At 42.3% G+C, this 27228-nt stretch overlaps 13 protein-coding genes across 13 annotated transcripts; 2 read left to right on the top strand and 11 right to left on the bottom strand.

The window, feature by feature from the left end:
- Positions 1-2952: 2952 nt before the first annotated feature.
- Positions 2953-3291, bottom strand: SS1G_00467 (predicted protein; the record flags this gene model as incomplete). The annotated part of the gene is made up of 1 exon (XM_001598329.1): positions 2953-3291. One exon carries the CDS (start codon positions 3289-3291, stop codon positions 2953-2955), a length of 339 nt encoding a protein of 112 aa, XP_001598379.1.
- Positions 3292-4206: 915 nt separating this feature from the next.
- SS1G_00466 (predicted protein) lies at positions 4207-5473 on the bottom strand (the record flags this gene model as incomplete). Its single annotated transcript, XM_001598328.1, has 2 exons — positions 4207-4416; positions 4658-5473. 2 exons carry the CDS (start codon positions 5471-5473, stop codon positions 4207-4209), a joined length of 1026 nt encoding a protein of 341 aa, XP_001598378.1.
- Positions 5474-6627: 1154 nt separating this feature from the next.
- On the top strand, positions 6628-7881 carry SS1G_00465 (predicted protein; the record flags this gene model as incomplete). The annotated part of the gene is made up of 3 exons (XM_001598327.1): positions 6628-7111; positions 7646-7672; positions 7781-7881. 3 exons carry the CDS (start codon positions 6628-6630, stop codon positions 7879-7881), a joined length of 612 nt encoding a protein of 203 aa, XP_001598377.1.
- Positions 7882-9629: 1748 nt separating this feature from the next.
- SS1G_00464 (hypothetical protein) lies at positions 9630-11107 on the bottom strand (the record flags this gene model as incomplete). Its single annotated transcript, XM_001598326.1, has 4 exons — positions 9630-10428; positions 10488-10849; positions 10913-11043; positions 11098-11107. 4 exons carry the CDS (start codon positions 11105-11107, stop codon positions 9630-9632), a joined length of 1302 nt encoding a protein of 433 aa, XP_001598376.1.
- Positions 11108-11738: 631 nt separating this feature from the next.
- On the bottom strand, positions 11739-12101 carry SS1G_00463 (predicted protein; the record flags this gene model as incomplete). The annotated part of the gene is made up of 1 exon (XM_001598325.1): positions 11739-12101. The coding sequence occupies one exon, from the start codon at positions 12099-12101 to the stop codon at positions 11739-11741; it is 363 nt and encodes a 120-aa protein (XP_001598375.1).
- Positions 12102-13984: 1883 nt separating this feature from the next.
- On the bottom strand, positions 13985-15388 carry SS1G_00462 (predicted protein; the record flags this gene model as incomplete). The annotated part of the gene is made up of 4 exons (XM_001598324.1): positions 13985-14113; positions 14427-14555; positions 14640-14860; positions 15364-15388. The coding sequence occupies 4 exons, from the start codon at positions 15386-15388 to the stop codon at positions 13985-13987; spliced, it is 504 nt and encodes a 167-aa protein (XP_001598374.1).
- A 697-nt stretch (positions 15389-16085) lies between these two features.
- Positions 16086-16655, bottom strand: SS1G_00461 (predicted protein; the record flags this gene model as incomplete). The annotated part of the gene is made up of 1 exon (XM_001598323.1): positions 16086-16655. One exon carries the CDS (start codon positions 16653-16655, stop codon positions 16086-16088), a length of 570 nt encoding a protein of 189 aa, XP_001598373.1.
- A 1252-nt stretch (positions 16656-17907) lies between these two features.
- On the bottom strand, positions 17908-18156 carry SS1G_00460 (predicted protein; the record flags this gene model as incomplete). Its single annotated transcript, XM_001598322.1, has 1 exon — positions 17908-18156. The coding sequence occupies one exon, from the start codon at positions 18154-18156 to the stop codon at positions 17908-17910; it is 249 nt and encodes an 82-aa protein (XP_001598372.1).
- Positions 18157-19158: 1002 nt separating this feature from the next.
- On the bottom strand, positions 19159-19723 carry SS1G_00459 (predicted protein; the record flags this gene model as incomplete). The annotated part of the gene is made up of 2 exons (XM_001598321.1): positions 19159-19223; positions 19300-19723. The coding sequence occupies 2 exons, from the start codon at positions 19721-19723 to the stop codon at positions 19159-19161; spliced, it is 489 nt and encodes a 162-aa protein (XP_001598371.1).
- Positions 19724-21751: 2028 nt separating this feature from the next.
- SS1G_00458 (hypothetical protein) lies at positions 21752-22974 on the bottom strand (the record flags this gene model as incomplete). Its single annotated transcript, XM_001598320.1, has 2 exons — positions 21752-22179; positions 22233-22974. 2 exons carry the CDS (start codon positions 22972-22974, stop codon positions 21752-21754), a joined length of 1170 nt encoding a protein of 389 aa, XP_001598370.1.
- A 740-nt stretch (positions 22975-23714) lies between these two features.
- On the top strand, positions 23715-23858 carry SS1G_00457 (predicted protein; the record flags this gene model as incomplete). Its single annotated transcript, XM_001598319.1, has 1 exon — positions 23715-23858. One exon carries the CDS (start codon positions 23715-23717, stop codon positions 23856-23858), a length of 144 nt encoding a protein of 47 aa, XP_001598369.1.
- Positions 23859-24425: 567 nt separating this feature from the next.
- On the bottom strand, positions 24426-25757 carry SS1G_00456 (hypothetical protein; the record flags this gene model as incomplete). The annotated part of the gene is made up of 2 exons (XM_001598318.1): positions 24426-24704; positions 25140-25757. The coding sequence occupies 2 exons, from the start codon at positions 25755-25757 to the stop codon at positions 24426-24428; spliced, it is 897 nt and encodes a 298-aa protein (XP_001598368.1).
- Positions 25758-26571: 814 nt separating this feature from the next.
- On the bottom strand, positions 26572-26743 carry SS1G_00455 (predicted protein; the record flags this gene model as incomplete). The annotated part of the gene is made up of 2 exons (XM_001598317.1): positions 26572-26585; positions 26632-26743. The coding sequence occupies 2 exons, from the start codon at positions 26741-26743 to the stop codon at positions 26572-26574; spliced, it is 126 nt and encodes a 41-aa protein (XP_001598367.1).
- Positions 26744-27228: the final 485 nt, after the last annotated feature.

The following is a 27228-nucleotide window of genomic DNA, read 5'->3' as shown; positions in this document are numbered from 1 at the left end:
GACGACAAGGGGAAGTGAGTAACACCCATGACCCTTTCATCTTACACTCTGATTGGTGCATGAAAGTCTGATACCCCTGCATAACGGAAATTCTCCTTTATCTTTATCAGTAGCGCAACTGGCGCCGTTGAACTTTGAAGGGTAACGGTTGATGAACTGATAGTGTAAATTGTAAGATCTTACCGAGTAATCTTAATTTGACTAAAATGAGCAAACAAGTAGAAGCCACTCTATACCCATAGTAACTCCGAAATTAGAAACCCCATATATCTTGGGCTGCTTGAATGGAAATGCACCTACTCGAATACTGCATTTAAAGAATTGCATCATAATTACACCATGCATGGCCGTAATATAATAACGTTTATTCGAATTCTTTGCAGCTGGTCTTGTTCACTGAGCGAAAGAATAATAAGAGTTTGGTATTGGATACCAATATGCTGGTACCAGTGCCTGTACCTAGGTATTATTAACCTCCTTCATATTGTTGTGTTCCTGGTCGTTTCGAATATCCTGCAAGTTCATGCTCCAACCAAAGGCTGGAACTTTGGTAGAGCGGGCATTGTTCGGTGTCTGAAAAGCCTGTGGCTATGTAATGAGTCCATCGAAAGAATCGAGGCTCTGCATACTTGCATAACCGAGACATTTCAAATTGCATGCTCGTCGTCGATAGAAATGAAGTTGCAAATTGAAATTTCAAAACGAACGGAGGGTCCGGTGGCACTTTCGCATGGCACAGGCATTCCATGACATCCGATATCCAGAATATATGGATATGGCCCATAATTTTGAGTTGACCACAAATCTCCTTGTAATAAGACTATTTCATGTAGGGTATTCCGTACGCGTCTCGCAGAGTTGTCCTGTCACCAGAGTAGATTAAAAGCTCCGACGAAAAGCAGCCATCTAGATACTAATTAGGCTTTTGCATTCTGGGATAGATCCTAACCGGGTTATTTCATTGTCAAAATCTCAACCTTATTACCTGAATGTATGTGCTTTTTTTGAGTCGTTCATCCGGATGTTGTTATATTTTTGGTATTAATTTCGTGGAAAATCTTAATATGCTTTTCGAATACGATGGATGAGTGGAAGTGTTTGACGTTCTAGCGCATAACTCAAACAAATCCGGTATCTACCGAACCAGAGCCCACTAAGAAATGGTGGCAGCAGGGCTGCTATGTTTTCAAAGTCGGTAGATAGAGGGGCAGATGAAAATTAAAAGGGACGGTAGTCATGGGTACTACCACCGCCATAGTAACATTGTCGAAATATCGAAGTATCGAAAGATCATAAGAGGTTAAGCTCAAGGGGAAGCGGTCAAACTACACGCCGTTCCGAAACCCATCGGAGAAACATTGAAAGCGGGGGTGTGCCGAGGTCATCCCTTCTCCAACTATAAACATCACAACATCTCTTCAATTCACGCTCTATATACTCAGAGGCAGCAGGATATGCTGTATATCTTCCAGCTGTGTACATTCCATGCCGAATCTGTCCATCTTTTAATGTCAAAATGATTGAGATAGTGCAAAGACAGCACGAATGTATCCCGCTCAAACCAAGCAGTTTAGCGATTTGGTTGGCATTGGAATCAATACTTCGATTGGTGGAAAATCCAACAAAGCTACAGATATCTTTTAGGCGTTGCTCTTGGATTGTGATCAATTATCATTCACCCTTTTTGGTATTTGCATCCGCACTGATGGCTTGTTCTTGGCGTGGCGGGCGCGGCCTAGGATCATCTCGCATAGAATGTCACAAAGTAATGGCATGAACTTCTTTTTCTTTGACTGGCATGCTGAATACTTTGCTTGATTTGTTATTTTATACTTTTTAAATGCGTCGTTTTGAGTTGTGGGAATTTAGGTTCAATAATGATGTTGTTGGAGCGAGGCATAGGAAAAAAACTTGGCTTCTCTGAGCAATTCTTTCATATTGCCGAAGGTCTACATGATTGGATCTTACTCGTCCCAAATATGAAATGGATGTTGCTTTAGTTGAAGAGTAGATACAGAGTATATCTTAGTCCTAGGCATCCGGAGCTTTACTGTGTGGGTGGCTTGGTATATGCCTCCAGATCATCATCCATTAAGGTTAAAGGAGATATATGACTTGGAGTTATTGGCAAGTAATTATTATTGACGAATAATTTATCCGGTATTTCTAACTGAGATGTCAAATTGCTCGGTCGACTTCTGAAGCATGGATATTGCTCAGCGAGATCCGAAAAGGCCTCATGTGTACGAGTGCCTAACATTGGAATACTTAGAGATCGACCTCTGCGGTCAAAACACAGAATTCGGAAACAGATTAGTGATAACATAATGTTCACCACTATGTACTGGGTATGTCAATTGCTTCTACCGAGAAACTTCGAAGTAAGCTACCGTTCATAGGCTACTAACGAAAGCTTCAAGTACATTTTCCCTCGTCATAATGAAAGCACCACACATCCTTCCTTCCCTTCTGGTGTTACCCCATATTGCGAAACCATCAAAGTGTTTTCTTCCGTCCAATCTACCCCTTTCCTCCACACTCTGAATCGTGCTGCCAGCTCCTAACAGCCACGCATCGTAGGATCAACCTCCGGGTATTGAGCTCGATAGCGATTGTCAAGATCAGACATCATAATGACTTGTGGAGCATACCTCGCAGTAACCCTACCAGCACCTGTTGTCGATGATGTGTACTGACGAATAATCTCGGCCCGCAAGCACTTCATACAATAGCTACCATTCAATCCAAAGTAAAGCAGGGTAAGATAATTGCCACAACATCTGCATAACCGGGGATTGTCGAGTGGGACCCGTAAGAAGTTGATAGAGTGACCAATGTCAGTAGCTATCATCGAGGCAGTCACCTTTCCGTCACTCAAAATGCTTGGCTTCAGATTCCTTAATTTTGTCTGATCATGGAGTTGTATAAACCGTTCGAGAAGCTCGCGATCGCTCATGTCGAGAAGTTCTGATGCGTCCATGCGGCTCCATGCCAATTCTCGATCGCGCAAACATTCATCGTACTGATATTGGAGGTTTGGATATCGGCCTTGGTCTTGAATAGCTTGAAGGAATTCGGCTTGGTGGACTCGGTCACCGATAGCAGTAGAAAGATTAAAAGCAGCAATGCGTCGTTTGGCAATATTGAAAATGATCTTTTTAGATACGTCGATTCAGCGGCGGCAGCAGCTCGAACTCGAGCGTGATCGAACACAACAAAACCCGCACATATAGCGATGTTCAAGAAAATGGCCACGCCCATGAGAATGATGATAAGTTTATCTCGAGGCATCTTGGTGTTCGCTGATGTTGAGCCTTGTTGAATAGTCTTGGAAGGGTTTGTTGATTGCTGTTGCACTTTTGGAAGTTCGCCACAAAGAGGAGAAAAAACCAGAGGTGTAAGATCGATGGATGGACCCGGACAATCAGTTCGCTTTATAAAGTATAAAGGTGAGGCAAACTTCAGATCACCTTCAATCTGAGAAGTTTGAGGTGATTAGATGGTGAATTTAGCTCTGGTATTCTTTTTGTTCTTTTTTGAGGCTACCCTCGCTGCTTTCCTTTGATTTTGTCGCTTCACGTTTTTATCATCCCATGCTTGTTGGATATTTAGTAAATAAGCAACAAATTGAGCGTGAGGTAGCCTTTTAGCGGGAGCGTAGCGGAAAATAATTTAGAAACAAGTGTTTATAATGGCGCGAAAATTTTCACAATTTACAAAAGTCCGAGGGACAAAAAGATGCCATGAAACTTGATCGACTAGTCGAGATTTTCTTGAGATCTGTGAGTTTGTCCGTTGATACCAGGTTGATCAAGGGTCTGGCTGAGGATCTGTTTCGTGTTTACGAATTTCGTGAGAGAGGAGAAATAGGGTGCAGAGTTGTAGGAACGATGTTTCTGAGGTTCATTATTTTATTTCATTATAGCTCAGGGGTCTTTTAGGTCTTTCACGATCGCAAAAGTTTGTGAATAGTTATGTGGTAATTCTACTGCAACTTTATTAACCGAGTGCAATGCCGATTGATTCTTAGCTGCAAACATGATGCTCAGTTAGAATACTGTGCAGTCATGCTACATTTTTGCTCAAAGAGTACTAACACTATATACTGAAGACAACGCGTTTTCGCCACATATCTCAACCAGATATTCATCCGACCTTAGCAAATTCCCCTCATCATCGATACTTCATCACCAACCCAACTAGGCCTCAAGCCCACCAATTAGCTGCCCCATTACTCGGAAAGTCCTCTTTCCTTGTTGAGCGACCCGTACCCGCACCACCCCATCTATCACGTCTTCTTCGTGCTTCCAAAACCTGAACACCTACGTCTCCCGAAGGACTCATTCTATCCGACGTTCTCCGTACTCCTTCGATCCCACTACCCATATGTCCCGCAACATCCAACTCCCGCGTCCTCTGTTCCTCAGCAACCGCATTCACAGTATTTATCTCGCGTCTTCTCCCTGATCCAATGACCTCTCTGATCCAATGACCTGCCTGATCCAATGACCTCCCCATCCCTGTCGATAACCCGTTGAATAGTTCCTCTGCAAAGTGGACAGGTTACTCGCTCTACACATACATTTACTCTTTTTTGCTGTGTCTGTATCCAGTATTGGATACAGCCGAGGCAGAATTCGTGATGGCATGGATATACGAGTGCGAATTTTGGAGGAGCTGGGAGCGGGGAGACAGATGGTGCAGTTTGGGGGATTGGTGGTGGTGGAGGGCTTGGGGTATTGTGTAACGTGTGTTGAGATTGTGTTGGGGGATTTTGTGCTTGTTCTCTGCGGTGAAGGGTGACTGGATGGGGATCCTGCTCATTGTTGTTGATAGCGGAGACTGGATTAAAACCCTGCCCATTGTTGTTGATAGCGGAGACTGGATTGAGACCCTGCCCATTGTTGTTGCTCAAGGATGATGATGGGCTGAAATGACCGCTGTCTCTTACACCACGCGGGTTGTCAAAAGACAACTCATTAATACTTCTTGGATCATGCATATGTCCCAAGGGAGGAAAACTAGGAGCCATATGCATTTGAGTTGAATATCTCAAACTAAACATTCTGATATTCCTGGTCAAAGATGAGGAAGGTGGACTGGGACTTGGACTAGGAACCATTTGATTAAGGTAAAAATGGTGAATTCCCGAGATTTTCCTAGCCGTGTAATCTGCGGTCCCATTTAAGTGACTGCTGTTTATTGGAATGAAAGGAGGACGAGGGCCGTTTGGAGCCATTTGATTTGAGAAATTTTGACCATATGTTCCCATATCGTCGGCTGTGAATGGTGCTGGCTGATGCATGTGGTTATTGTGTCTGGGAAGATGCCCGACGGGAGGTTTACTGGTATATATTTCATTTGGGGTGTTTTGAGCTGACCCTCCAATACGGCCTTCCATGTATAGTTGGCATTGCCTTAACCGGATTCGATTTCTTGGAACGTTGGGAGTCCCTTCTGCGTTAAAAGCCATTTAGTCGATGGAGTTCGTTGATACTCTCCACTTGAGCACACGAAATTCGATGGTTTGTTTGGGATTTCTGGATAAAAATGGGAATATAGAATTGTAGGGGATTATGGTTAGAAAACCTAGTGACTGCTTGGGTTGAGCGACTTAAGTTAACTCGTAATGTAGTGCATGGAAGATGTTGTTTGTCTTTCAAATTCCTCGATGAGCGGAGCTCTTAAATATTGTGTAAAGTTGCACGGTCGTACGACTGTATCATACGCGAGTTTTCTATCATGTGAATGTGTGCGGTGAATCTACAGCAATCGGCCTTGCTAATTTATTATTTTTATACGGTAGCAACGTGATCGGGAACGGAAGTCTTGTGGTGGAATCAATAATTCTACCTCGTACTGGTCTTGGCAACAGTTAGAATTCACTCGGTCGAGTGTAGCTTCATGATGGTATATAATTGTCATTTTGGATACGGTGATACAAGAGCATCAACCCAGACTAGTGTTATTTTTGTCGCGAGATTCGTAGTGGATGGATGGATGCTATGCTGAAAAAACATACAGCTATTTTTCAGATTCGTCTTTCTTTGAAACCTGAATAGGAATTTACGTTCATATTTTGCCATCTGTAGAGCAGTCACGATAGATCCACGTCCAAGTGAGGCTCCATGTTGCCAAATGCTCTTTTAGCCAGTGTAATCAGATTATTTTACGGATTAGATGTGCTCTCCTTTTTTTAATTTCGATATCGACTTAATCAATACGGTTGAGATAATCATGACTAATTTTGATAATCTATCGCCGCGAAGTTACTTGATTGATAAGTTACGGTGAATAGAACAGTTCTCAGATTGAGAAAGACGTGTGTATGAACCACAGCAACAATACCGTAGAGTATTAAGCAATGCTGGTTGCATGAAACTTCTTTTATAAAGATCCATCTATTTCACTAGAACGTTCCATTTAGTATATAATTGATCAACCACGACACTGCCATAAAACTCACGTCCGAGTTTTTGACCCAAAGAAATAACCAGGGGCAGCAAGAATTCGACTCGCATACTTTGTGACTGTTGATTATCACAACCAAAATCACCTCTTGATCTATCATCAATTACTACACCCCCACTATTGGAATTTGAATCATAGGAGAAACTAAAACACACAATGGGTGATCAACAACCAGAAGATGATATAGACCTACCAAACACAACTCCTGAATTCCACATTGCGCGCCAACACCTGGAAAATCGCCTAGCAGCTGAAAGAGAAGCACCTCCACCTTTTCCAAATATTCTCGAACCCCCTCTTCAAGAAGACGGTTTACCAATCCCTCGCAATAGACAAATCGAGCAACTTGAAGATGTAGCACTACCCCACGTATACAGCCTCCTCCTTCAATACGCAGAAACACCCAACCTTCCCATTTCCGTGCAACACCTTCGAGATAATCTATGGGCACTCATGCACGATGAAGATATTCCCTGGCCCGAAAATCTTGACTTCCCATCAGTCTTTCCCGAACTTGAACTAGCCGCTCTACAGGAAATCCAATATCATATCCGACGACTTACACATGAACGTCTTCGTGATCCTATTCCCCGCGACAATGCTCCTAATACCCCAGAGTGGATTTTAGCGCTTTTTCCGCGTCAGCTGCCGCTTGGCCAGAGGAATGCTGAGGATATACCTATTTGCGCTATTTGTATTCAGGAACTCCCTGCGAGAGTCTCGATTGCTAGGCCGTGCAATCATTGGTTTTGTTCACCGTGTTTGGATGAGTGGATTAGATGCGGTGAGGAAGGTGGTCGTGAAGTTAAATGTCCGATTTGTTTTGTGGGGATTGTGAGGATTGGGAATAATGGGGAGTCGGGTCATCGAGTTGGTGAGTTTTTAGGGTGGGATTTTGAGAGCATTGTTTGAGCATTTGTATTAGAGCTCGTGGAAGACTGAATATGGTAATGGGGAGGTTTCGATCAGTTCATGAAAAGCTACTGACTTTACTGTTTGTTGCGGGCGTGGTTTGGAGTTGATGGAACTATGGCAAGCAAGAAGATTTTCCAATAATCCTAGATACATTACAGTTAGTATGAAGAGAATAGGAAATAGTAGCAAGTTACTTTCTAAATACGAGACTTAGACTTTCTTGATTGGTGTTAGTTAATTAAGATTTATGCTAGTCTAGCATATCATTGCCTTCATTTTCGCACACGTAGGACTTACTTCTCCCTAAAATTTTAATCTCTTTTCGCTTCTTTTTTCTGACTCTGTGGTCAACAGATTTTCACATAAGGTTAAAATTTATACTCACAACTTCCAGAACTCTCATCAAAGAGATATGTGAATATAATACGTAAATACATCACCGCTTTATTAGGTATTGACCACGCCAAGTCGCTCCGTCTAATCTTACTATGTTGATTGCATCATACACTCAGATTCTTTCCGACCAAGATGGTTGAAGCACAAAGATAACATTTAGTATACTATCTAATTTAACCTGAGCGAGCGAAATCAAGGTTCGACGAAAAGTAGGCAGTTGCGTAGATAATATTATAGATTTTATACTTATTTAGAGTGTAGGGTCATTATTTTATATTAGTGGATTATCTCTCTCTTCCAGAACCTAAAGGATGTAATTCGGAGGGTTCAGGCTCCCTAAGCTAGAGATTATGGGACTAAAAAGTGAATGAATAAATGGAATTTGGTATTGAGATTGCAAATAAGTAATAAATTGTAAGCTGGGTACAACTGCTAGCTATGATACAATTTTTAAAAGGCAGCAGGCACAGGAGATAATGAAATGATGTGAAGCTGTGTGCTAACAGCGGTTCAGCATAGGCCGATTCGCCACGAATGAAAATATTCGGAAATGTAATTCCATATGTAGTATATATAATTTTCGTTTTTAGAAGTCACAGTTCTATATCAAAGTCAAAGGTATATAAATTTCGTATTGAGAAGAAATGAATGCATAATTAGCTACTCATTTTAATTACACATCACGGTACCGAATCTGCGACTACTCCTTCTCCTGTGAAGAGTAGAGAATGCTAATTTTGCTTTTCTTTCGAAACTCTTGGCCAATAAGGCCTCGAAATTTGGAATCGTAGATTTAGTTTGACAATTCTTATGTAGCTATTGATGAATTTGAAATTAGATGCAGAAGAAAGTGAGTTAGATAGATTGGGGAAAGAGGTCATCATCAGCGAAAAGACTAGAAATAGAATCGTGATAGGCTCATGCCATACTGCTACAGTGGATAAATAACCTTTCCGCGTACTATCCGAAGATGAGAACTGAGGAAATATCTGAACGTGGATGCTTGTTGGGTAATACTGTGTTGCCCAGCGCCTGTTAACCGAATAAATATACTGTAGTGAAGTACTAGGTACAATTAGATATCCTTATATTGACCATGTGTACTAAAAAGACCCTTATCGGATATTGAACGGAAGTTTCCAATAAAAATCCACAGATGGGAGCCTTGTATTCCGAAAGTATGCAAAAATCAAAAATTTTAATCTAGCGAACTAAGCTAAAATGAAGCTATTCACTAGTATAACATCACCCTCAAATACACATGTTTATATAATTTTGAATTTCACCAAATTCACGCATCTAATTAAAAGTCTCAAGGTCAAATGAATTATCAGATACGTTTAAAGCCATGCATTAATAGGAACACTGTTTCTACTCATATCTAACTCGGATGCCTCAATACCAGAGCTAGCAGTCCGTCCATAGCTTCAAACTCTCGCTTGCTAATCCGATCAATATGCTAAGTGTCTAAGCCATTGAGCTAGTCCCTAAGCTATGAAATTTTCGTCTACTCCCTCACTTCAAATAAATACCAAAATGTTCAGCTAATTTACCAATCTTTAAAAGCCATCCATCCCTAGCTTAACACTCCTAAATTTCGTCCATCTCCAAAGCCAGGTACAAGCTTGAGCGCTCCCAATGTCTTGTCCATATGAGTATTGAAAGTAGAGAAGATTGAGACAACATAGAGGAGGCGTCGATGTGTAAACAAAATCAATTCTATGCATTGGTTTCCAATGCCTTGCTAGTGTATACGTACAACCATTCGCCATAAACCTTCTCCCAAGACTGTTATTTGCCCTTAACCATATACCAAATCCCATAACCCTCGAAGTATCCTCCAACCTCTACTCAGCTACCCAAACAGCAGCCATACCCATGCCAGTTCCAACACACATACTAGTTACACCAACCTTTTGCTTTGTCCTTCTCAATTCATACAATAATGTGCTGACCTGTCTTGCTCCGGTACATCCAAGGGGATGTCCAAAAGCAATGGCACCACCCTTTGGATTGATTTTCTTTTGATCAAGTCCCAACTCATTTGCGCACCAAACACATTGACTTGCAAATGCTTCATTGATCTCGAAGATGTCTACATCATCCTTGTTGATACCGGTCTTCTCAAAGACCTTAGGAATAGCAGCCCAAGGGCCAATACCCATAAGGAGGGGAGGTACACCTGCAATGGATGCCGCAACGTATTTACCAAGGATGGTTTGGCCAAGTTTCTCCGCTGTGGAACGCTTCATCAAAAGGACTGCGGCAGCTCCATCTGAGATTTGAGAAGCATTTCCAGCATGGATGCTACCGTCCTTTGCGAAAGCAGGCTTAATCTTGCCTAAGCTCTCAGCTGTGATACCTGGTCGGATACCATCATCCTTGGCAACAGTTATTTCCTTTGTTTCGCCAGTTTTAGGGTCCTCCCATTTAACAGTCAAAGGGGCAATTTCCTCATCAAAAAGACCATCTTGTTGGGCCTTGAGTGCCTTTTGGTATGATGAAGCTGCGAACGCGTCCTGTACAGCGCGAGAAACACCCTTGTTTTTAGCCATCGTCTCGGAAAGAACGCCCATAGGCACTTTGCAGTTTGCGGACTCTGGGTGAGATTCGAGAAGTTCCGAAAATTCTGTTACGGCGCTAGGTCTGTGAATTTACCATTAGCTTAATTTTGCACATAAAATGAAAAAGCGAGTAAGCCATACCCGTATTGTAAACTCATGCTTTCGACACCTGCACCAACACCAACATCAATCATTCCACTCTTGATGGCATTCGCGATATCTACGCATGCTTGTAAACCAGATGAACATTGTCTATTCAAGCTCTTGACCGCCGCAGATACAGGAAATCCTGCAGCCAAAGCTGCAGCACGGAACTCCGTAGCGCCACCTCCGGGAGGAAGTACAGAACCAACAGCTATGTCTTCAACCAGCCCAGGGTCAATTTTCGATCGTTCAATGAGAGATTTGAAAGCGCCAACTAGTAAATCTGCTGCTGCTGTATCTTTGAATCCTCCTTTGCCACCCTTTGTAAATGCGGTACGGAGACAAGCTGTTACGACGACCTGGAATGGAGAATGTTAGCAAGGAGCTAAGATACGCTTTCTGGAGGGAGTGGTTGGTCATACATCATCCGGATGCTTTTCTAAAAGCTTTGCGCGGCCGCCATCACCTACTATTGGTGTAATAGAGGCCTGGGGTGCGATAGAGCTCCGCGAGCCAGCCAAATGGCTAGAAACTTGTCCAAGTCGGTTTTGTGCTATAGTCATTGTCAGCCCTCGTTTGCATTCCTTTGGTTGCGATGGACGCTTACCAGCTGACATGTTGGCAATGTAGATATCTTATGTGTTGTATGAAAAAAGCTAATCAATGCGATGAGGAGTACTGGACAAAAAGGTTAAGTTAATATATGAAAAGAAAGAAAGGAAGAGGTATGTCGGGGTCGGAGATCAATAGATAGACAGATGTGCTGAGGATGCCTCGGCAGGAATTCGACCAATCATGGACGCTAACGGCGATTTTACACTCACATGCTTTTTCAAGGTTGGTCTTAGCCGAAAGCAGAATTTATGATTTTGTAATAATTGTTAAGTTTAGGTAAATCATATACTCAAAGGGGTATCATTCTTACATACTCACATACGCTCGATCAAAGCTGGATTGTTATTGGTAATTCGCATTGATTGGTTTATCAAACTGGGACGTTTCACCCCATGCAGAGAGAATCTGCATTTGACATGTGAAATGTTGATGTTCAATTCTTTCATCGTACACCGGGTGTGATTTTAGTGACTCAAGAGACTTAAGCGAGATTCCGCTGGTGTGCATTTAAAATAATGACTATGCACACCTCATACAGAGGAGGGGAAGAACTCTGAGGAATGATTCTTGCACTTCCTCGTTTTCACCGTCGTAAGTCTTGTCACGACTGAGTTTAGTATGGTCGAGTATAACTTATAAACCTTTGTTTTTGAATCTTAACGAAGAATATTTACGAACCTGTCTGTCGATTTTGGAATTTTCCTTGACTTCTGTGATAATTGGTCGTCCCGATTTGATCCATCCAAAGTTGCAGTGCAGCGTCCATTTCTCAAATTTAAGGCCATAGGGGAGGAGGACAGCCTGGAGTTGTGGAAGATTTGGCTGATTAAGGTTGTACTGCTGCATTTGGAACATGACTCCCAATATATCGACATCTTTGAAACTATTCAGAATGTTCTTCAAGTTGGTTAAGAGTTTGGTCGTTCGGGTGGTCTCTTCACGGGCTCTTTCATGATCTACAGAATGGTACATGACCTCGATTTGAACTCTCCTCATGCTCCAAGTATTCAGGGAGCCGTGCTAGAAGGGGTTTGTCGCCAGTGCTTTGAGTCTGCTTTTGCCGATTGTTGTTGATGGTTATAACCAGGAACGCTCCTTCCTTCTACATCTTTTAAGTCGTCACACCTTTGAATCTGCGAAGTACCCCGCATCCTGCTCGGCTCGACTGAGTTATTCTTACGCTTCGTCATCTTTCTGTCGAAATGTGCCTACTTTTATGATAATCAGGATGCTCCGATATTACCAGAGAGAAACTGTTGCGCCTCAACTCCGACTCGCCGTTCTGATTAGCTACAACATTCCAGAATCTGAAGTGTTGAAATTCTTATAAACACAGAATTCTCAGAAGTAACGAAGCATTTGGCCCATAGCGGAGGCACAACACCATTCGACCAAAATAGAATGCAATAGAGCATTTCGGCCAAATATGCAAATTCGATCAATTGACTTGTCTGCAACAAGCTCTTGCTAGTACTTTCCATACTTTTTAGATCAAGCTCTTGTTTGGGAGAATCATTTCAGAAACAGTAAACACATCATCCCTGTATGAAGCAAAACTGCAGGCAAGGCAACAGGCAATGTCAGACATAGTTCTGTGGTGTTTGTTGCCAAGCCTTGGTTAAACACCGGTCCAGGCCACATAGGTTCTTTGACGGATTTGAAAACATTTTCGGAGCAAACTCTGACAAAGGTAGCTTGACCTTCGGGAAACCGTTTGACTTCCATATACTCAATATTTGCGAAGTCCTCGATGCCCCATAGCAGCAAGGTAGATCGCAACTTCGCCTCTTACCATCCCATCGAAGCTTTGCAAATATACGCGCATCGTCTTCCAAAATTCTAAGGTATAGCCGAAACAATCAAACTTTGACAGTGCTGTTCCATCCCTTGATCTCCACTAACAATGGACCTTTAAGTACAAGTTGATGGTTGCTGGAAGTTTATTTAACACGAACGACAGAGACAATGGTTTAATGTAGCAACTCGTTCCTGTCAATTCGAGTGGGTCTTACAATTAAGACTCGAAAAACCAGTCGCACGCTGTGGTAGGAAGTAGTTGGCTTGCATCGAGGATTTGTCTGGTGAGTAACTTTTCTACGAGAACGCAAGGGAACTACTGTATCCGTAGACCCGACGTTAATAAGTCGTGGTGGGAGCAGAAAGCATTATACGCGGCTTTCTTGCATTTTGGGTGCGGCGCAAGAATCTATTTAGAATTTTGGCCTGGGCTATTGATTAAAGGACTTGTTTGCAACACTTCTTGAGCAGACTACGGAATTCAAGGTCCTTCTGTATGATGCCGTCAAGTGCTTGGTTGTTTTCTTTGGGCGCGTTGGTACTGAAAGGATGTGAAGCTAGTAGAATTTCAACACAATATTCCGGCAAGCTCTTTCATCTGATTTGAGTTCCTGCTATCGTCCAATGACTGTTTTTGTACCAATTGTTACAGATAAGATGTGGTAGTATTTCATTGTGCCTTTAAATGCCAACTTCTCGAGTGCTCCTAGGATGGTTTGGAAAAAGATTCCAAAGAGAGAGGGATCCTATGGCGCGAGGGGCACTAAGCAGTCCAAATTGGACGGTAGCTATTGTCAAGTAATCTTGTCAACAAGTTCCTGATCCTTTGACTCCAAGTTTTGTGAGTATTTCCACCTAAATCCCCTATTTTTTTGGGCTTTCGCTCAAATCAAATGGAAAGTTCTAGTTCCTTTCCAGCTACTAAGTAGTGGACTCTATGTGATTTCGAATGTGGAAACACGATTGCCATTGTATAGTCAAGTCTCAAATCTTCCCGAAGAACATACCGTATGTTACATGCGAAGAAACGTTGAAAAGACTAAGACATCTTCATCTGAAACCAACGCTCAAAGAATGATGCATCAAGCATCTTGGAAAAGTCCATCTTTAGTTCGCTGGATATAAATCCTTTCTAGCGATGTTCCAGAACTATCCAAAGACGAGTTATTTCTGAGCGGCGCCCATACTCTACCTCGCTGCTCTCGACGCTCCTATTGAGTAAGATATGGAGCCATGATAGAAGACTGAAGGGTATATAGCGGGAGTGATTCCCGTCCCATCCCTACAACGATTAACCTCATTTCCTGACTGAAAACAACTCCTTCCCAAGAATAAAATAAAATTCTCACCATAATGAGCTGGCGCAACAACAGTCGCCACCAGAGCGACATCGACACTGACAACTCGTTTTCAGAGATTGAATTCGAAACTAATGGTCGGGCCTTGACGATTGAATTTGATTACGAGAACTCCGATGTTGAATCCAATCTCTCGAATTATGCATCCACAGCACGAAAGATATACTTCAACCTCACCTTCCCAACACGAGAAGACTATTCTGGCAACGAAAGAATCAAGTATGAAATTGAGGAGATTATCAGGATCCTTAACGACGAGTTTATAAATCTCTCTAACATCGAGGTCACATTCCGTCTAGAGCGAAAGCACCTCGGTCAGCTTGCATGCGCGCTCCCCTTTCGAAAAATCCACAACCGCGGTGCGACGTTTAAGTATTACGTAGAAGGGCAGTTTCAAGACAGTGTCCGGATGAACTCGCAATGGTTTGAACAACTTGAAGATGAGGATAGTTCGGAGAACTACATTTATTATTATGAAAGCGATTGTGAGTCGGATGAGGATATAGCGTATGAGTACACAACGGATGATGATTCGGACTAGGCTCAGTTGAATAGGGTCGATATTCCAGAGGTGGTTGTCAATATCACTTGGTTGTTGGGCTGGGTTATTTCATGTAATCAGCAGATTAGAAAGGATATGGGTGGCTTCTTGGATAATACAGAAGAATTTTCTCCATATTATGGTGTGGCTTCTCACATGTGCTGATACAACCTCAATCGACGGCTCTCATTGACATGCAGCTATCAAGGTTTTATTTTAGCTAGCATTTGCTTCTGGAAAATCCGAGTCTTCAATGTTATTTGTGCAACTATTTTGATGTAATTCATGGCGAATGGACTACTCTAGGTTTAGTTGCTCCGAGATTGTTTCAAATTGTTCACTGCCAACTGAAGGAGAATGTTAAATTATCTCAGCTTGCTGGAATCAGAGTTAGACTTGATGAACTAATGTCTAATTTGTTGATTGATTGTGTTGAAAACAACGCCTTTTTACGAACTTGATGTGAGATGCCGGTGCGATTTCTTGATGATAGATAGTAAGGGAAAGCCGAGTAGTATTGGCTCACCCGAAGCATTTATTTCCAGAACCTGCAAGTACTTACATAACCAACACAAATTAATTTGCATAGTGGAATTCTTGGTGTCCACATGTGTGCTGCTATGTTTCTTGCTCGATAGGGCTCTACTAGGAGCGTATTCAACGAATGAACGATTGATTACCACATAAGTATATGGTACGTAGATTATAGAAAATTCACCAGACTTTCCAGTTCTACAAGATGTTTTGCAAAGGATAGAAGAGGTAATCTTTTCGTATGGGGCTAGGACCTTGATTTTGGTGTCCACGTCTTGCTCCGCCGCTATATGTAATATTCATAGCCTTTTGAAAGGCAGTTCCTAGAGGTAATCATGAAATTGATTTTATGAAAACGATAGCCTAAAAACCATGTCTCCTATCCATAGCAATTGTCCCCATCTCGCTATACGCTCAACAGCGTGGCCATACGAATGTTCGCTCGACAGAATGCTGCCCCCAGTACAATCTTACAACAATAATATGACCGATTTTCCAACCAATAAACCTCCTATAAACATGCTCGCTAATTTTTTGACCCAATTCCAATATCCCGTTTCATACTCTGCCGTTTAATTTGACAGTGTTGAAGTTTTGAATAGCCGCGGCATCATCGTATGTGTGATTAGAGACAGAGATATCCTCATTTTGACTATCCCAATTTTTATCACATACCCAAGGAACTTCGCAGCTAAGCTTGGATTCTCAGGCAAATCTTTTCAGGACAAAATATCGAAGGCAGTGTTGAAATCAAGGCCAAAGATCTCGCAGGCTAAAATCTCTGGCAAACATGCGCCTAAATCTAGCACATTCTTTCATTAATGCATTCCTTTCGAAATGAGCTCTCAGTGATACATCAATGGCGCTATTATGTTGAACATGTTCCACATCATCAGTCAAGATATCAAAAGTCCATGACTTGAAGTTCAATCCATAGATCGCGCTTGCAGGTTCGATCTGGCTGAGGCTGAGATAGTCGAGGTTAAGAACGAAACAAAGTATGGCCATACGGGTGAAGTTGTTGATTTGATGTACCACATCCTCGAGGATCTCACGGCGTGCCTTGGTATGATTGAGGTCGTCCTTGTCTTTAGGTTTAAAAACCATCCTGATGGTGATGCTTGTCACTCGATGACGATAATTTGGTAAAGTCTTGATTAAACTCTCAAAGACCGTCGGCGATATATCGTTCATGAAGTCCAGAGTTATGCGCAGAAACTTCTTTTTGGTATCAAATTCAAGAAGCTGGTGATTCATGTTGATACTCGAAGCTTGGTTTGCAGAATTCTTGGCAGACGTGGTACTTTGTTTACTAGACATGTTGGTATTGTAAAAGTGACTAAAGTATGTAGATTATTCAAATAAAGAGGTTGTGGATGTTCGATGTGCATATAGTTGTGTTTGTGAGACTGATATTCAGTGGTGTGATCGAAGCCAAAATGTGGTTCGAATAGATTTGGAGGAAGTAGCGGCGCTCTCGAGACTATTTATGTCTCTGAGGTCAAATAAATGGTTGAAGAGACGCCTAAAGTTTATAAAGTCAGATGTACGGTATATCATGTACCGCACTTTCCCCCAGAGCTAGGTTACGGAGGAAGGTACATAGGTCAGACCAGGAGGTCGAATATATAATACCATTACCTCATCGTATTGCAGAATTGAGGATAAAGGCACACAGTCTAGACATGAAGTTATGGAATACTCCTAAACTTCCACTTGATTTCATTTAGCCTGTAAAATCCCTTTACTTGCCTTATGTTCCATAGCTTAGAGTTGACATAGAAATAGTCCAAGAATATCATTTCATTAAACCTTTATGAGATTTTACAAGTCTGTGGAGCATTTCTTGGGGTTTTCAGACAAACAAGGTTGAAAACAGAAGATCAAGTTGATTGAATAAACACTTCATTGCATTCTTCTGTATGGTGTAGGATCATGAAAGATGGAACTTTTCATCTAATCAGTTATTCCCTGCATCCAGAAGCTGCTCGTCCATCGTTACCAAAACGTCCCTTCCTGCGAAACAACCCATCCCACATTTATGCCTTCCTTGTGACCAAAGTGTCTATGCGTCTCAAAGGAATCCATTCTCCGTGAAAAGTCAATTGAGCACCATTCATGCAGCTTTCATCCCATGAAATATATATGCATATTCATGACAAGCAATAGCTACCATGTCTCCAACTCCCCATAATCCCGAGTTTGGCACACTTAATTATTTCTTGCTCCCTCATTGCCCTAAGCTCTCTCACTCACGGTCTCTCCTTCCCCTTATTACCCTACATGCCCTGCCTATCCATGTAATTTTTTTCCGCTGCTCGTAACTGGCGATCAAGTCTTGAGTTTACTAGAATATGTTGAATTTCTCGATACTTCACGTTCAGATCGAAAGCCCAATCAAGAAACTTCGGATTGTAGATTGAGGACGCGGAGCTGATATGTTCCCAATTGAAACGATCAAGCTCAAGACAGATTGTGATTTCCTTGACATGTGGGAAATGATTGATGTGTTCAACAACTTGAGCGAGGGTAGCTTTTCTGTTGACTATCTTGGTATCCTTGTACATAAGCTTTAAATCATCTGCAGATGAATGATGTCTGTCTCATCGGCGTATTTAGGGATGATTTCAACTAGTGCATCGAATATTTCCTCTTTGGCGGCTGACATAGACGTGCAGAAGTCTAGATCTATGAAAAGAGCTCCATTGATGGCGGCATATTCGATCAGAGAATGTGTGGGCATATCTGCAACTCGCCCAGCGCGGCGTGTGGCTCTGTCCCGGGGGTTTGCGTTCGGCTTGGGCCCCATAATATTAGGCATTTTGAATGATTTAAAGGTAGATATAGATAAAAATATCGCTCTATGAAAGTGTAGGAAGCTTGTGTTGATCGTCTTTTCAAAGGTGGAAGATGTTGCAATACGCTGGAGGATGATGGAAGTCAACTTCGAACATTACGATTCCTATTTATGTTTCAACAGGAAAACACTGACACAGAGGGAATGTACATGTCGTTCCTAGCTATCGTACTTAATATTGTAACAGTCTGAGAAATTGGTGAAAAAGATCTAGGAATGCGGCTAACGAGTATAGATGTTAAATACAACATCATGAATCTTAACTGTAATCCAGGCGAAACATTTTCATTACTGTGATAACCAATGGGCGAGGGAGATTCTGCTTCAAACCGCTGCTGATAATAACTACCTAGTTGGCTCAGCATTTATAAAGTTACCAACTCCTTGATCAGACTGATAAATTACAGCCTGAAGCTTGATCCGAACGAATCAGTGGCAAAACCAGACTCATCAAAGGTAGTGAAAAATGAGCAGAGAATCTATAAAAGTCTGTATCTAATATATTTAGCTGGCGGATATAGTAATATTAAATACATATAATTACCAACAGTTGAGAACATAAATACACATTTATCATGGACATTGCACAGCAAATAACAAAGAACAAGAGAAGTATTTATCGAAGTCATCATTAACTTTGGTTCTGATCTCGCGTTCTGTGGAGCTAGCCATCTTTCCCATACATCCTTGACGATTCTGCGATATTCAAGAATTCCCCGTTCACAAAATGACTTCCTTCTAAGAAGTCCATCCCATCCTGACCGATTTGTATATAGTGGTTTGTAGAGGCATCCAAAGGTGAATATCGCCCTTCGCAAGATGCATCCAAGAACAACCATAGCTCATATTGGTATCAAGCAATCGCAGGTTCAGCCATATCCTCAGTGCCTGGATTATATCCCCTTACAAAATTGCCTCCATCACCCAAAAAATCCTGCCCTTCTCCGTCTTATTGTCGTGTCTTGCTCAAGTATCAGTGACGATATCTCGATCGAAGACATCTATCAAGAGAAGAGCCGGGCAAGATATATCTACCTCGGCGTCTATTGTCCATAAAAGCAAGCTCAGATTGCCCAACATTGAAAGCGCGACGGGAAGGCAGCGTACGGATTCCGTAAAGAGCAGATGCGAGGTCAGCCACTTGATCCCAGTGAAAGCGATCAACACGTAGACAAGCTCTGAATTTTGTCAAGTAGGGGAATTCGTTTATCTCTTCCACGACACGGTCGATCACCAAGTGTCTAGCCTGAGTCAGGCGGAGATCGTCCTCATTACGGGGTCTGAAGAATAGGCTCAAGTACAGTATGTTGGTTTCTCTGGCATATAGGGGAAGTATGTTGATCATTTCTAGTAAATGGTCTAAAGTTTCCCCATCAGGGTTGGGGCCACGTGAAAGAAAGTTCAAAGTTACGGTGAGTTTGTTCCTATCGGGAAAAAAGTTAATGTACTGATTTTTAGGAATGTGCGCAAGTCGGTCTGCTTCGCTGGTAGTATTATCGTTTGGAACCATCGCTGATGTTGGTGATGCCATTTTCCCTAGTGATATGACTACGATAGAGCTACATAAGACTGTGTTTGAGGATTTGCAGGTTGGTGGGCAAAAGTACAGATGGACTTGGTGATGAAGGGCTCTCTTTTTGGTTGAAAATAAAATGAAGGGAACCGAATACTCGCGATGTATTTATGTCAACGACACTATTATTTTGATTATATCTACTGTATAACTCAACGCGTATCTTCTGTTGTGTTCGAATGCTGTCTTTGATAATGGTCTCGTGCCATACTGAGAGAGCCAATAGAAAACGAGGCCCCTTTTATCTGCCGTAGCGAGGACATTCATGGCCTTGACAGATACTTTGTCTTCAAACAAGGAGGTGTATATTCACAATGATGTTCATAATGATGTTCATAGTGATTTTTATAGTAATGTTTATAGTAATGTTTATAGTGATGTTTTTTCAAGTCAGAGATACTAGTGAAACACTTTGACATAGGGTTCGAGATAATGTGTGGAGGTAGAGTTTGTATCATTTGGTTGATATGTTGTGAATCTGAATGAATTACGCAGAACCTGGATGTACAAAAGAGTGATTGCGAAGGTTATCGGTGAACGACCTTTTTGTAGGATGGCTTTGAATTTGACAACCAAGCTGTAGAAGAAAGAGTAACGTGTTGTAAAAGAGATAAAGCAAGCTAGCATATTTAACATGTGTGTGAATCAAAGGTCTGAGATGTTGAAAACCAAGCCGTACCATACTTACCGCCGGATAGAAGCGTAGAGAAAATCAAACAGGTCAATTAGCCAACCGTAGCACTTTAAGGTATTTATGCTATATTCCATGTCTTTGTTGACCATACTGTGGTATTCAGCAACCCTGCTTTTTCTGGCTGGTGACTACCTCCAAATACAACCAATGCATGCAACTGGTGATGCAGAACTATCTGTCTACCACTCCTAGCTCATTATGCATTCTCAATCCTTTCCGCCAGTCAATATATCAAGCTAACTATGCTGTGGGAATTTTAGACAGGATACTCGGATTTTATGCTGCTTCTAGGCCGCGCGAGTGTACTACCTCAATACCACAATTGGGAGCAGCAAAACCGTTGCTACGATTTCAGGATGCGGTAAGGTTTATTCTAATGGTAAAAAATACCATGTCCAACGAAGAAAGGATATCAGATTCTGAAAAATTCGATTTCCAGGTACAACGCGGGCGTTTGATCATGTATTAATATCGAGGCAGGGGGTTATAACTTATGATTACGTAATCCTTATCGGAACTAGCACGATAAACAGCTCTTCCGGTAGTGAGCTTTTTACCACCACTCAACCATTCATTCCATTTTCACTCAATGATAAGAATTCCCATCTTTCCAATATATATCTCACTAAAAATTCAGGTGTGCTTCTTGAAGACTTTGATAAGTCCGTCTATCCACCCATCCATCCATTCATCCACCAAAAGCGGAGAGAAGAGCCAGAGGGTGATGAATCCGGATCTGGCGGTTATTTTCATATTTTATGCAATAACCTTATCCTGTTATTTATCCGAAGTAAAATCGATGATCATCAGATGGTAAATCAACATGAGTTATAGCCTAACACATTTATGTGTGGTAGAGCTAGCTATAGGTCATTATTGGATTTTCGATTGCTTGAGCATGGCAATTGCAACTGGGATGCTATCATTTGTTGAATGATTTGAAGCAGAGATGCTTAAACTTGTCAAACACAATGCCACGACCACGTAAGTTTCCATCGTTATACAAGATCGGTAGGGTCGATATTCGGAATATCACAGCTATGATCATGAAGGCAGAAGGATCACGTGCATCAATGCGTGAAATCACCAAGTTGGAATCAAGATAATTAAAATTGAAAGCGGATCATATTTTCTCTAGTCTCCTTTAATCTTCCACTAAAACACCGCCTTTGGAGCAAATGCCTCCAAAAGGCTCATGCTAAAACATATGTACACAGACGAATCAGAACGCCCACTTCCCAGGCCACACCTCTTGCTCTACACCTGTACCCACACTTCAAACCGACACCCGCTTATGCTACATAGCCGACAAGGGTCTTGAAGTATTCAACGTAAGCAACACCGGTAGGTGGCTCGAAAGAGTAGATGTAATCACCCCACCATGGACCAGCACCCCACCACAAAGCACCCAACCAGTACTCGTTATCGGCAGCCATAGCATCCAACATACCAGAGATAGCAGATTCACAGTCAGCGTTAACACCACCGGCAAATTCTCCGAGGACACCCTTCTTGTTGTTGGCCTTGAGCCAGGCAGTGGCATCAGCGATGCGCTCAGCACCAATGGTGCTGCTCACACAGGTGGCGGAGGTTCCGGATCCATCGGAGTCGAGGTATTGATGGAATTCATAGATAAGCTTGTCTTCTGGATCAGTGATGTTCAACATGGAAACGGCGTTTCCAGATGAAGTCCAGGTCCATGCACCAGTGTACGAAGTTCCTAAGTAACATGTTAGTATTCAAATGCTAAGAGAAGTTTCACAGTGGACTTACCCTCAACAAAGATGTATTGGGAGGTTGCGCCAGCGCCACGAACAGCAGTAACGCATGCTTGGTTGAGCTCAGCGTAGATAGTAGCGGTAGGTTCGTCGTGGAACTCGTTGTTGCAGTCAAAGATGACTTTGTCGTTTGTGGCAAACACAGCGGCGAGCTTGCTCCAGAAGCTTCCAAAGTCGGAGGTGGAGGTGATAATGTTACCGTTGTAACGTCCAAAGTTATGAGCGTCCAAGACTGCGCTGGCACCGGCGGCGGTAATGTAATCGACGACTTCCTTGTAGCTAGCAAGATAAGTGGCATCAAGGGTAGCGGTTAAGCTGCCTTGGGCCATACGCTCAAAGAGGAATGGAAGACGGAAAATGTTCATGCCACCATCGATCAAAATTTGGATAGCAGAAGTGTTTGGGAAGGTGTAATCGGTTCCTACTACACCTGGGAGGTTTCCCTGTCCAAATTCGGCTCCAGACTCGCTAGCTCCGATCCATTGCAACTTTCCAGAAGTAGCAGCGCTGGATGGTGCAGCAGGATGAGAAGCGACAGCAGCCTTGGAAACAGCAGCGCTGCTTGTTGAAGCAACCGAAGTTGGAGCAACAGCTGGGGTGCTTGATGGTGCAATTGAAGAGGCGGCAACAGAGGGAGTTGGATCGGCATCGCAGCTCTCATCGTCAACAACAGCTACCGGAGCTGCGAAAGCGGATGTTGCGAGGCCACCGGCCAAAATGAAGTTTGCGAAACGCATAGCGTAAAATTGACAAAAAAGCGCGACTGAAAACTGGAACGAACCGAATGAATGACTTTAGTGAGAGTGATAAGGAAGAGGAAGTAAGAGAGGAAGAAAGCTTAAATAGGGAATGAGGAAGCATCTAGTGCGGAGATAAATCAGATGAAAACTGACGACGATGTCCACTTTCATCGATTAATTAACCTCATTCGCCCCCTCATTTAGTTCTCATTTAGTGGTGTCAACTAATTCCAACGGTAGCCAACGTTCCGTGCCATATCGGTACTTAATTTCATGGTTCTTCTCTTTTTCTGGACCCGGCGTTTCGCTCATATTCTGCAAAGAGATAAAAGGTATGTAATTATGACGCGGTTAACTAAATTACGGAGTATAAAATCAGCAAAGTCGTTTATGTGTGATTCCTCGGTGTTTTGTTTATGCAGGGGGGTGAAAGAGAATCAACGAATCGCTGTCTCGGGTTTGTCGCTAGAGGAGTTAAATATGGGGGGGATAAATGGATTTAATATCCAAGCTTCTCTATGTGAAACTTCTCTATCAATAACCATCTGTATTACGGAGAATTTCTTCAACGTTCCATGTCAGCATATTTCTCTGTTCTCCAAACATAGAAATCTAATTACTTTCAAATCTCCGTGTCAATAGTTCGCCCATTCAAGTTCAAGTCATCCCACTCTTCTCATTCATCCCCATGCGGAGAAAAACTTAAAATGATTACATTTCCCTAATCTAGAGCCTACATGGCCCTATTGATGAGTCCCACGTTATTTCTCCGGAACGTAGAGAAAAATATCCGAATCCTCAAGGGGGGCAAAACAGCGGCAAAAGATCCTTCAAGAAGTTCAAGTATCGGTGTCAACGGTGTCAAAAAACTTTGTTTCTGATTATGGTTGCTTAACTAATTTATCCTCTTGTAAGTTGTGGGTCAGTACCTTTAAAGTTCTCCTCCTCAACTAATCAATTTGATGCCATGCCTTTGAGTGAGACCGGACGTGTGTTTCGAAAGTAAATTTGGGGTCAGGTTGTTGGCAATATGCATCTAACTGAATTCAAACTCTATGTTGAATGAAGTTTTACCCCGGATATTGGCAATGTTTTCGTAGATCGGCCATTTCTATGGCATGATCCACTTCTAAATGTCATTCTCCGGGCCGCACAACCGACCTGGACAACCGAGGAAACGGGAATACAGCACAAAGGATATCATGTCGAATGGCTACTCCGCGTGTCTAGCTATTGATCATAGTTCCGCTATCCTCAAAATCTAAAAAATGATGATTTTGACATCATCTCTTTCTCTTTTTCAGTTTCTACTTCCCTTACCCAGTCCCACTTCTCGGCTAGAAACAACTTCTTCGCTGCTTTTTCTACACCTAGTGATCTGCCACCAAGCATAAGATCGTCTCTACTTAAGCTCTTAAAGTCGAAGAATTTTCCTGATCTTTCCTCTCCTACTGCTTTGCCTCCCACAACGAATGCTTTTTTGACGCTGCTGTTGTTTGTCGAAGGACTAGGAATCCAAGTCTGGGTGGATCTCTCTGTTTTCCATAATTGGACCTTGATGCCGATGCCAGCATCCATACATTCTTTGATATAGTCCAAGGCAGGGAGTAATTTACTACGTAAACCACAATGACCATGATTTTTATCAATCTGATAACTTGGGCATTGTCGTAACAAGTTAATAAGCTGCTCAGCATCACCATCATATGCTTTCGGCCAAAGGAAATCTGGGTCGTCTGGAGAGACCGCTTGGAATGGAATGAGCGAGAGGAGATTTTTCTTGGTGAGGAATTTCACCATTTCACCAAGCTGGAAGGAATCGCATGCGGCTGACGAATCATAACCTAATTTACATTGCTGTATCCGAGACATGTATAGTGAAAGTAAATGTGTCTGGAGAGAGGATATCGTCAGAATAATGCGAGATCGGCGATAGGAAAGCTCAGCTGCAAACTATTAGTTATGTCCTCAATAGTAACTTGCAACAAGTGTTTCTCGCCTTCTAGATCTTCTGGCAAATCCCACCAAGCCGCAGCAAGGTTAGAATCCGCTTCCTCGTAAATCGACCAACGAGATGAACCTCGAATGATGAGTTCCTTTGTGGCTGTGGAAAATCGCAATGGCTGATTTGTGTGGTAAAAAATCATGATTTTTTGCCTAACAACTTCTTCCGTAGTTTTTTCGAGCGTTGGTGGGTATCGGAAATTTGAGAATCTGCCTGTGATGTATCGTGCAATTGTAGCCATACAATCATATCTATCTGCCATAACCACCAAGATAGCGATATAGAGAAGAGTAATAGATTTGCTGGAATGATCCATGCCATGAATCATTCTGAGCATGTCATGGAAAACTGTTTCCCTCCCAATAGTTCTCGTTGCATAATCCTCATCTTTTATTTGTATCTTGGGAAGTTCCTCCGCCGGTAGCTTCGAAGCATCTTTGCCCGATAGAGACAACTCTGTAAATTTGGCAGATATAGCCCGACCTTCTTCAAATACATCTGAACCAAGAAGATGTCCGAAGTACTTGGAATGCTTTTTCAAAGTATCGAGACGAACGCGATAGAACACTCGTGCGGAGGGAAATGGAGTTTTGGAGGTCCGTAGCTTTTGGATCATTTCATTCGGTATCGACTTTGTACAAGCTTTCGTGTTTTCAAACAAAACTTCTAGAATGACATTTCCGCCACTTCCTACGTCGACCACCTTATGTTCTGTGCCATCCACATGTATACAATCTGCCATTTCTGCAGGCGCAGTATCGGAACTGGTAGCCATTATCTCTATACTTTATCGTAGGCAAAAGTTCCCGGGGCTTTATTTGTTATTCTGCGTTGGATTAAGAGCAACTGTAAGTTCATAAAATAGATATGGCGTAAGGCTTGTCGTTTGCATACGCCACCTCAGAAGCTTGCAGATGAATTTTTGTTCTTGTAACTTCGACGAGCTACACGACGAAAGTGTTTCAAGGATAGGGCCAGGCCATCATTCGAATGTTTGAGAGAAAGGTAATGGGCGAAGGGAAATGTGAATGGTTGTACTCTACCAAAGTATTTCGATACTGTAGTTGAGGATATATATCCGATGTTCGACCGGCAGCATCTACAATTAGTAATCGCATTAATAGAAGGGAGAGCTTGGACCACAATGTAACTGTCGGTTTGTCGGTTATAGTATTTCATCGATCATGTGATGTGTTGTGTTATGAATGTGATGTGACAAACCGGTGAAGGCCTGTAAGAAAAGTGATGCGATCTTTATCTCATGATGGAAAGTGGGTTGATGGGACTACAGATGTGGTGTTCTCGATAGGAAAAGAGAGCTGACGGAGAGTGCTTGCAAGGATATATGAATCAAGATAGAAGCTTTAGTTGGAGCTTTAGTTAGCTTTAGTTAAAGCTCAAATATCTTGAGGGAAATCCTGTAATTATTCTCATGATTAAATTCTTGGTAATAATCCTTTCCAGTGACTCGAAACTCCAGCTCGACCTATCCCCACATTGCCTCAGTTTTGGCCATAACACCTCATTTGTCACAAACACGTTTCATCTTCATGTTTCATCCCCATATACCTCGAGAACCCCTTATTCTCCTATCTATCTCGTGCTTTGAGGGAAATTGCTAGTTAGCCTAATATCCAAGAAGCTTTTACCTTCTCGTTGAGCAGGGAATTCTCCCTTGAAAGTCTTGCTAAGGGATACCAATTTACAGATTGAGCTCTCATTATCAGGCTGAACTTTAGACACGGCTTCACTCCAGGACATGGTGGTTAGTGGGCTAACCTCAAGCGAGATGAGCTCGAACCATCACTTCGAATTCCCACATAAAGGGATTCCTCAAGCTTTCAAAAGCAGTGATTATCAAATTCATCTTTCAGTATGAGCTTGGTGGAGCATTAGATCTCTGGAGAGACAAGTGTTTGCACCTCTTCAAAATCATAACTCTCGAGTACATACAGTACTAAGTCTAGTACTCTACTTCTGGGCCACCCTTTAATATAGGTCACTTTCCTCACCAAAAATAACAAAAATCGACTTATATGTTAAAAGGAATGACCTTACACAGGGAATAGTGGGAAGCTGACAGGGCAGAACTGAGGCTATATTGGGCTTTTATATGAATCACACATTGTCTCTATTCTACAGAAGTGCGAAGCTCTTCTACAGAGAGCCTCTCAATCTAGTCCTAATAGGACTAGTGCCTTGTGCACGTGCTACGCAGAAACCATTCCTTTTAACATGTGATACCT

Source organism: Sclerotinia sclerotiorum, genomic scaffold, assembly GCF_000146945.2.
Source record: "Sclerotinia sclerotiorum 1980 UF-70 scaffold_1 genomic scaffold, whole genome shotgun sequence".
In the NCBI taxonomy this organism is placed as follows: Eukaryota; Fungi; Ascomycota; class Leotiomycetes; order Helotiales; family Sclerotiniaceae; genus Sclerotinia; species Sclerotinia sclerotiorum.
The sequence above is the reverse complement of the archived record's forward strand: the minus strand, read 5'-3'. Positions and strand labels throughout refer to the sequence as shown.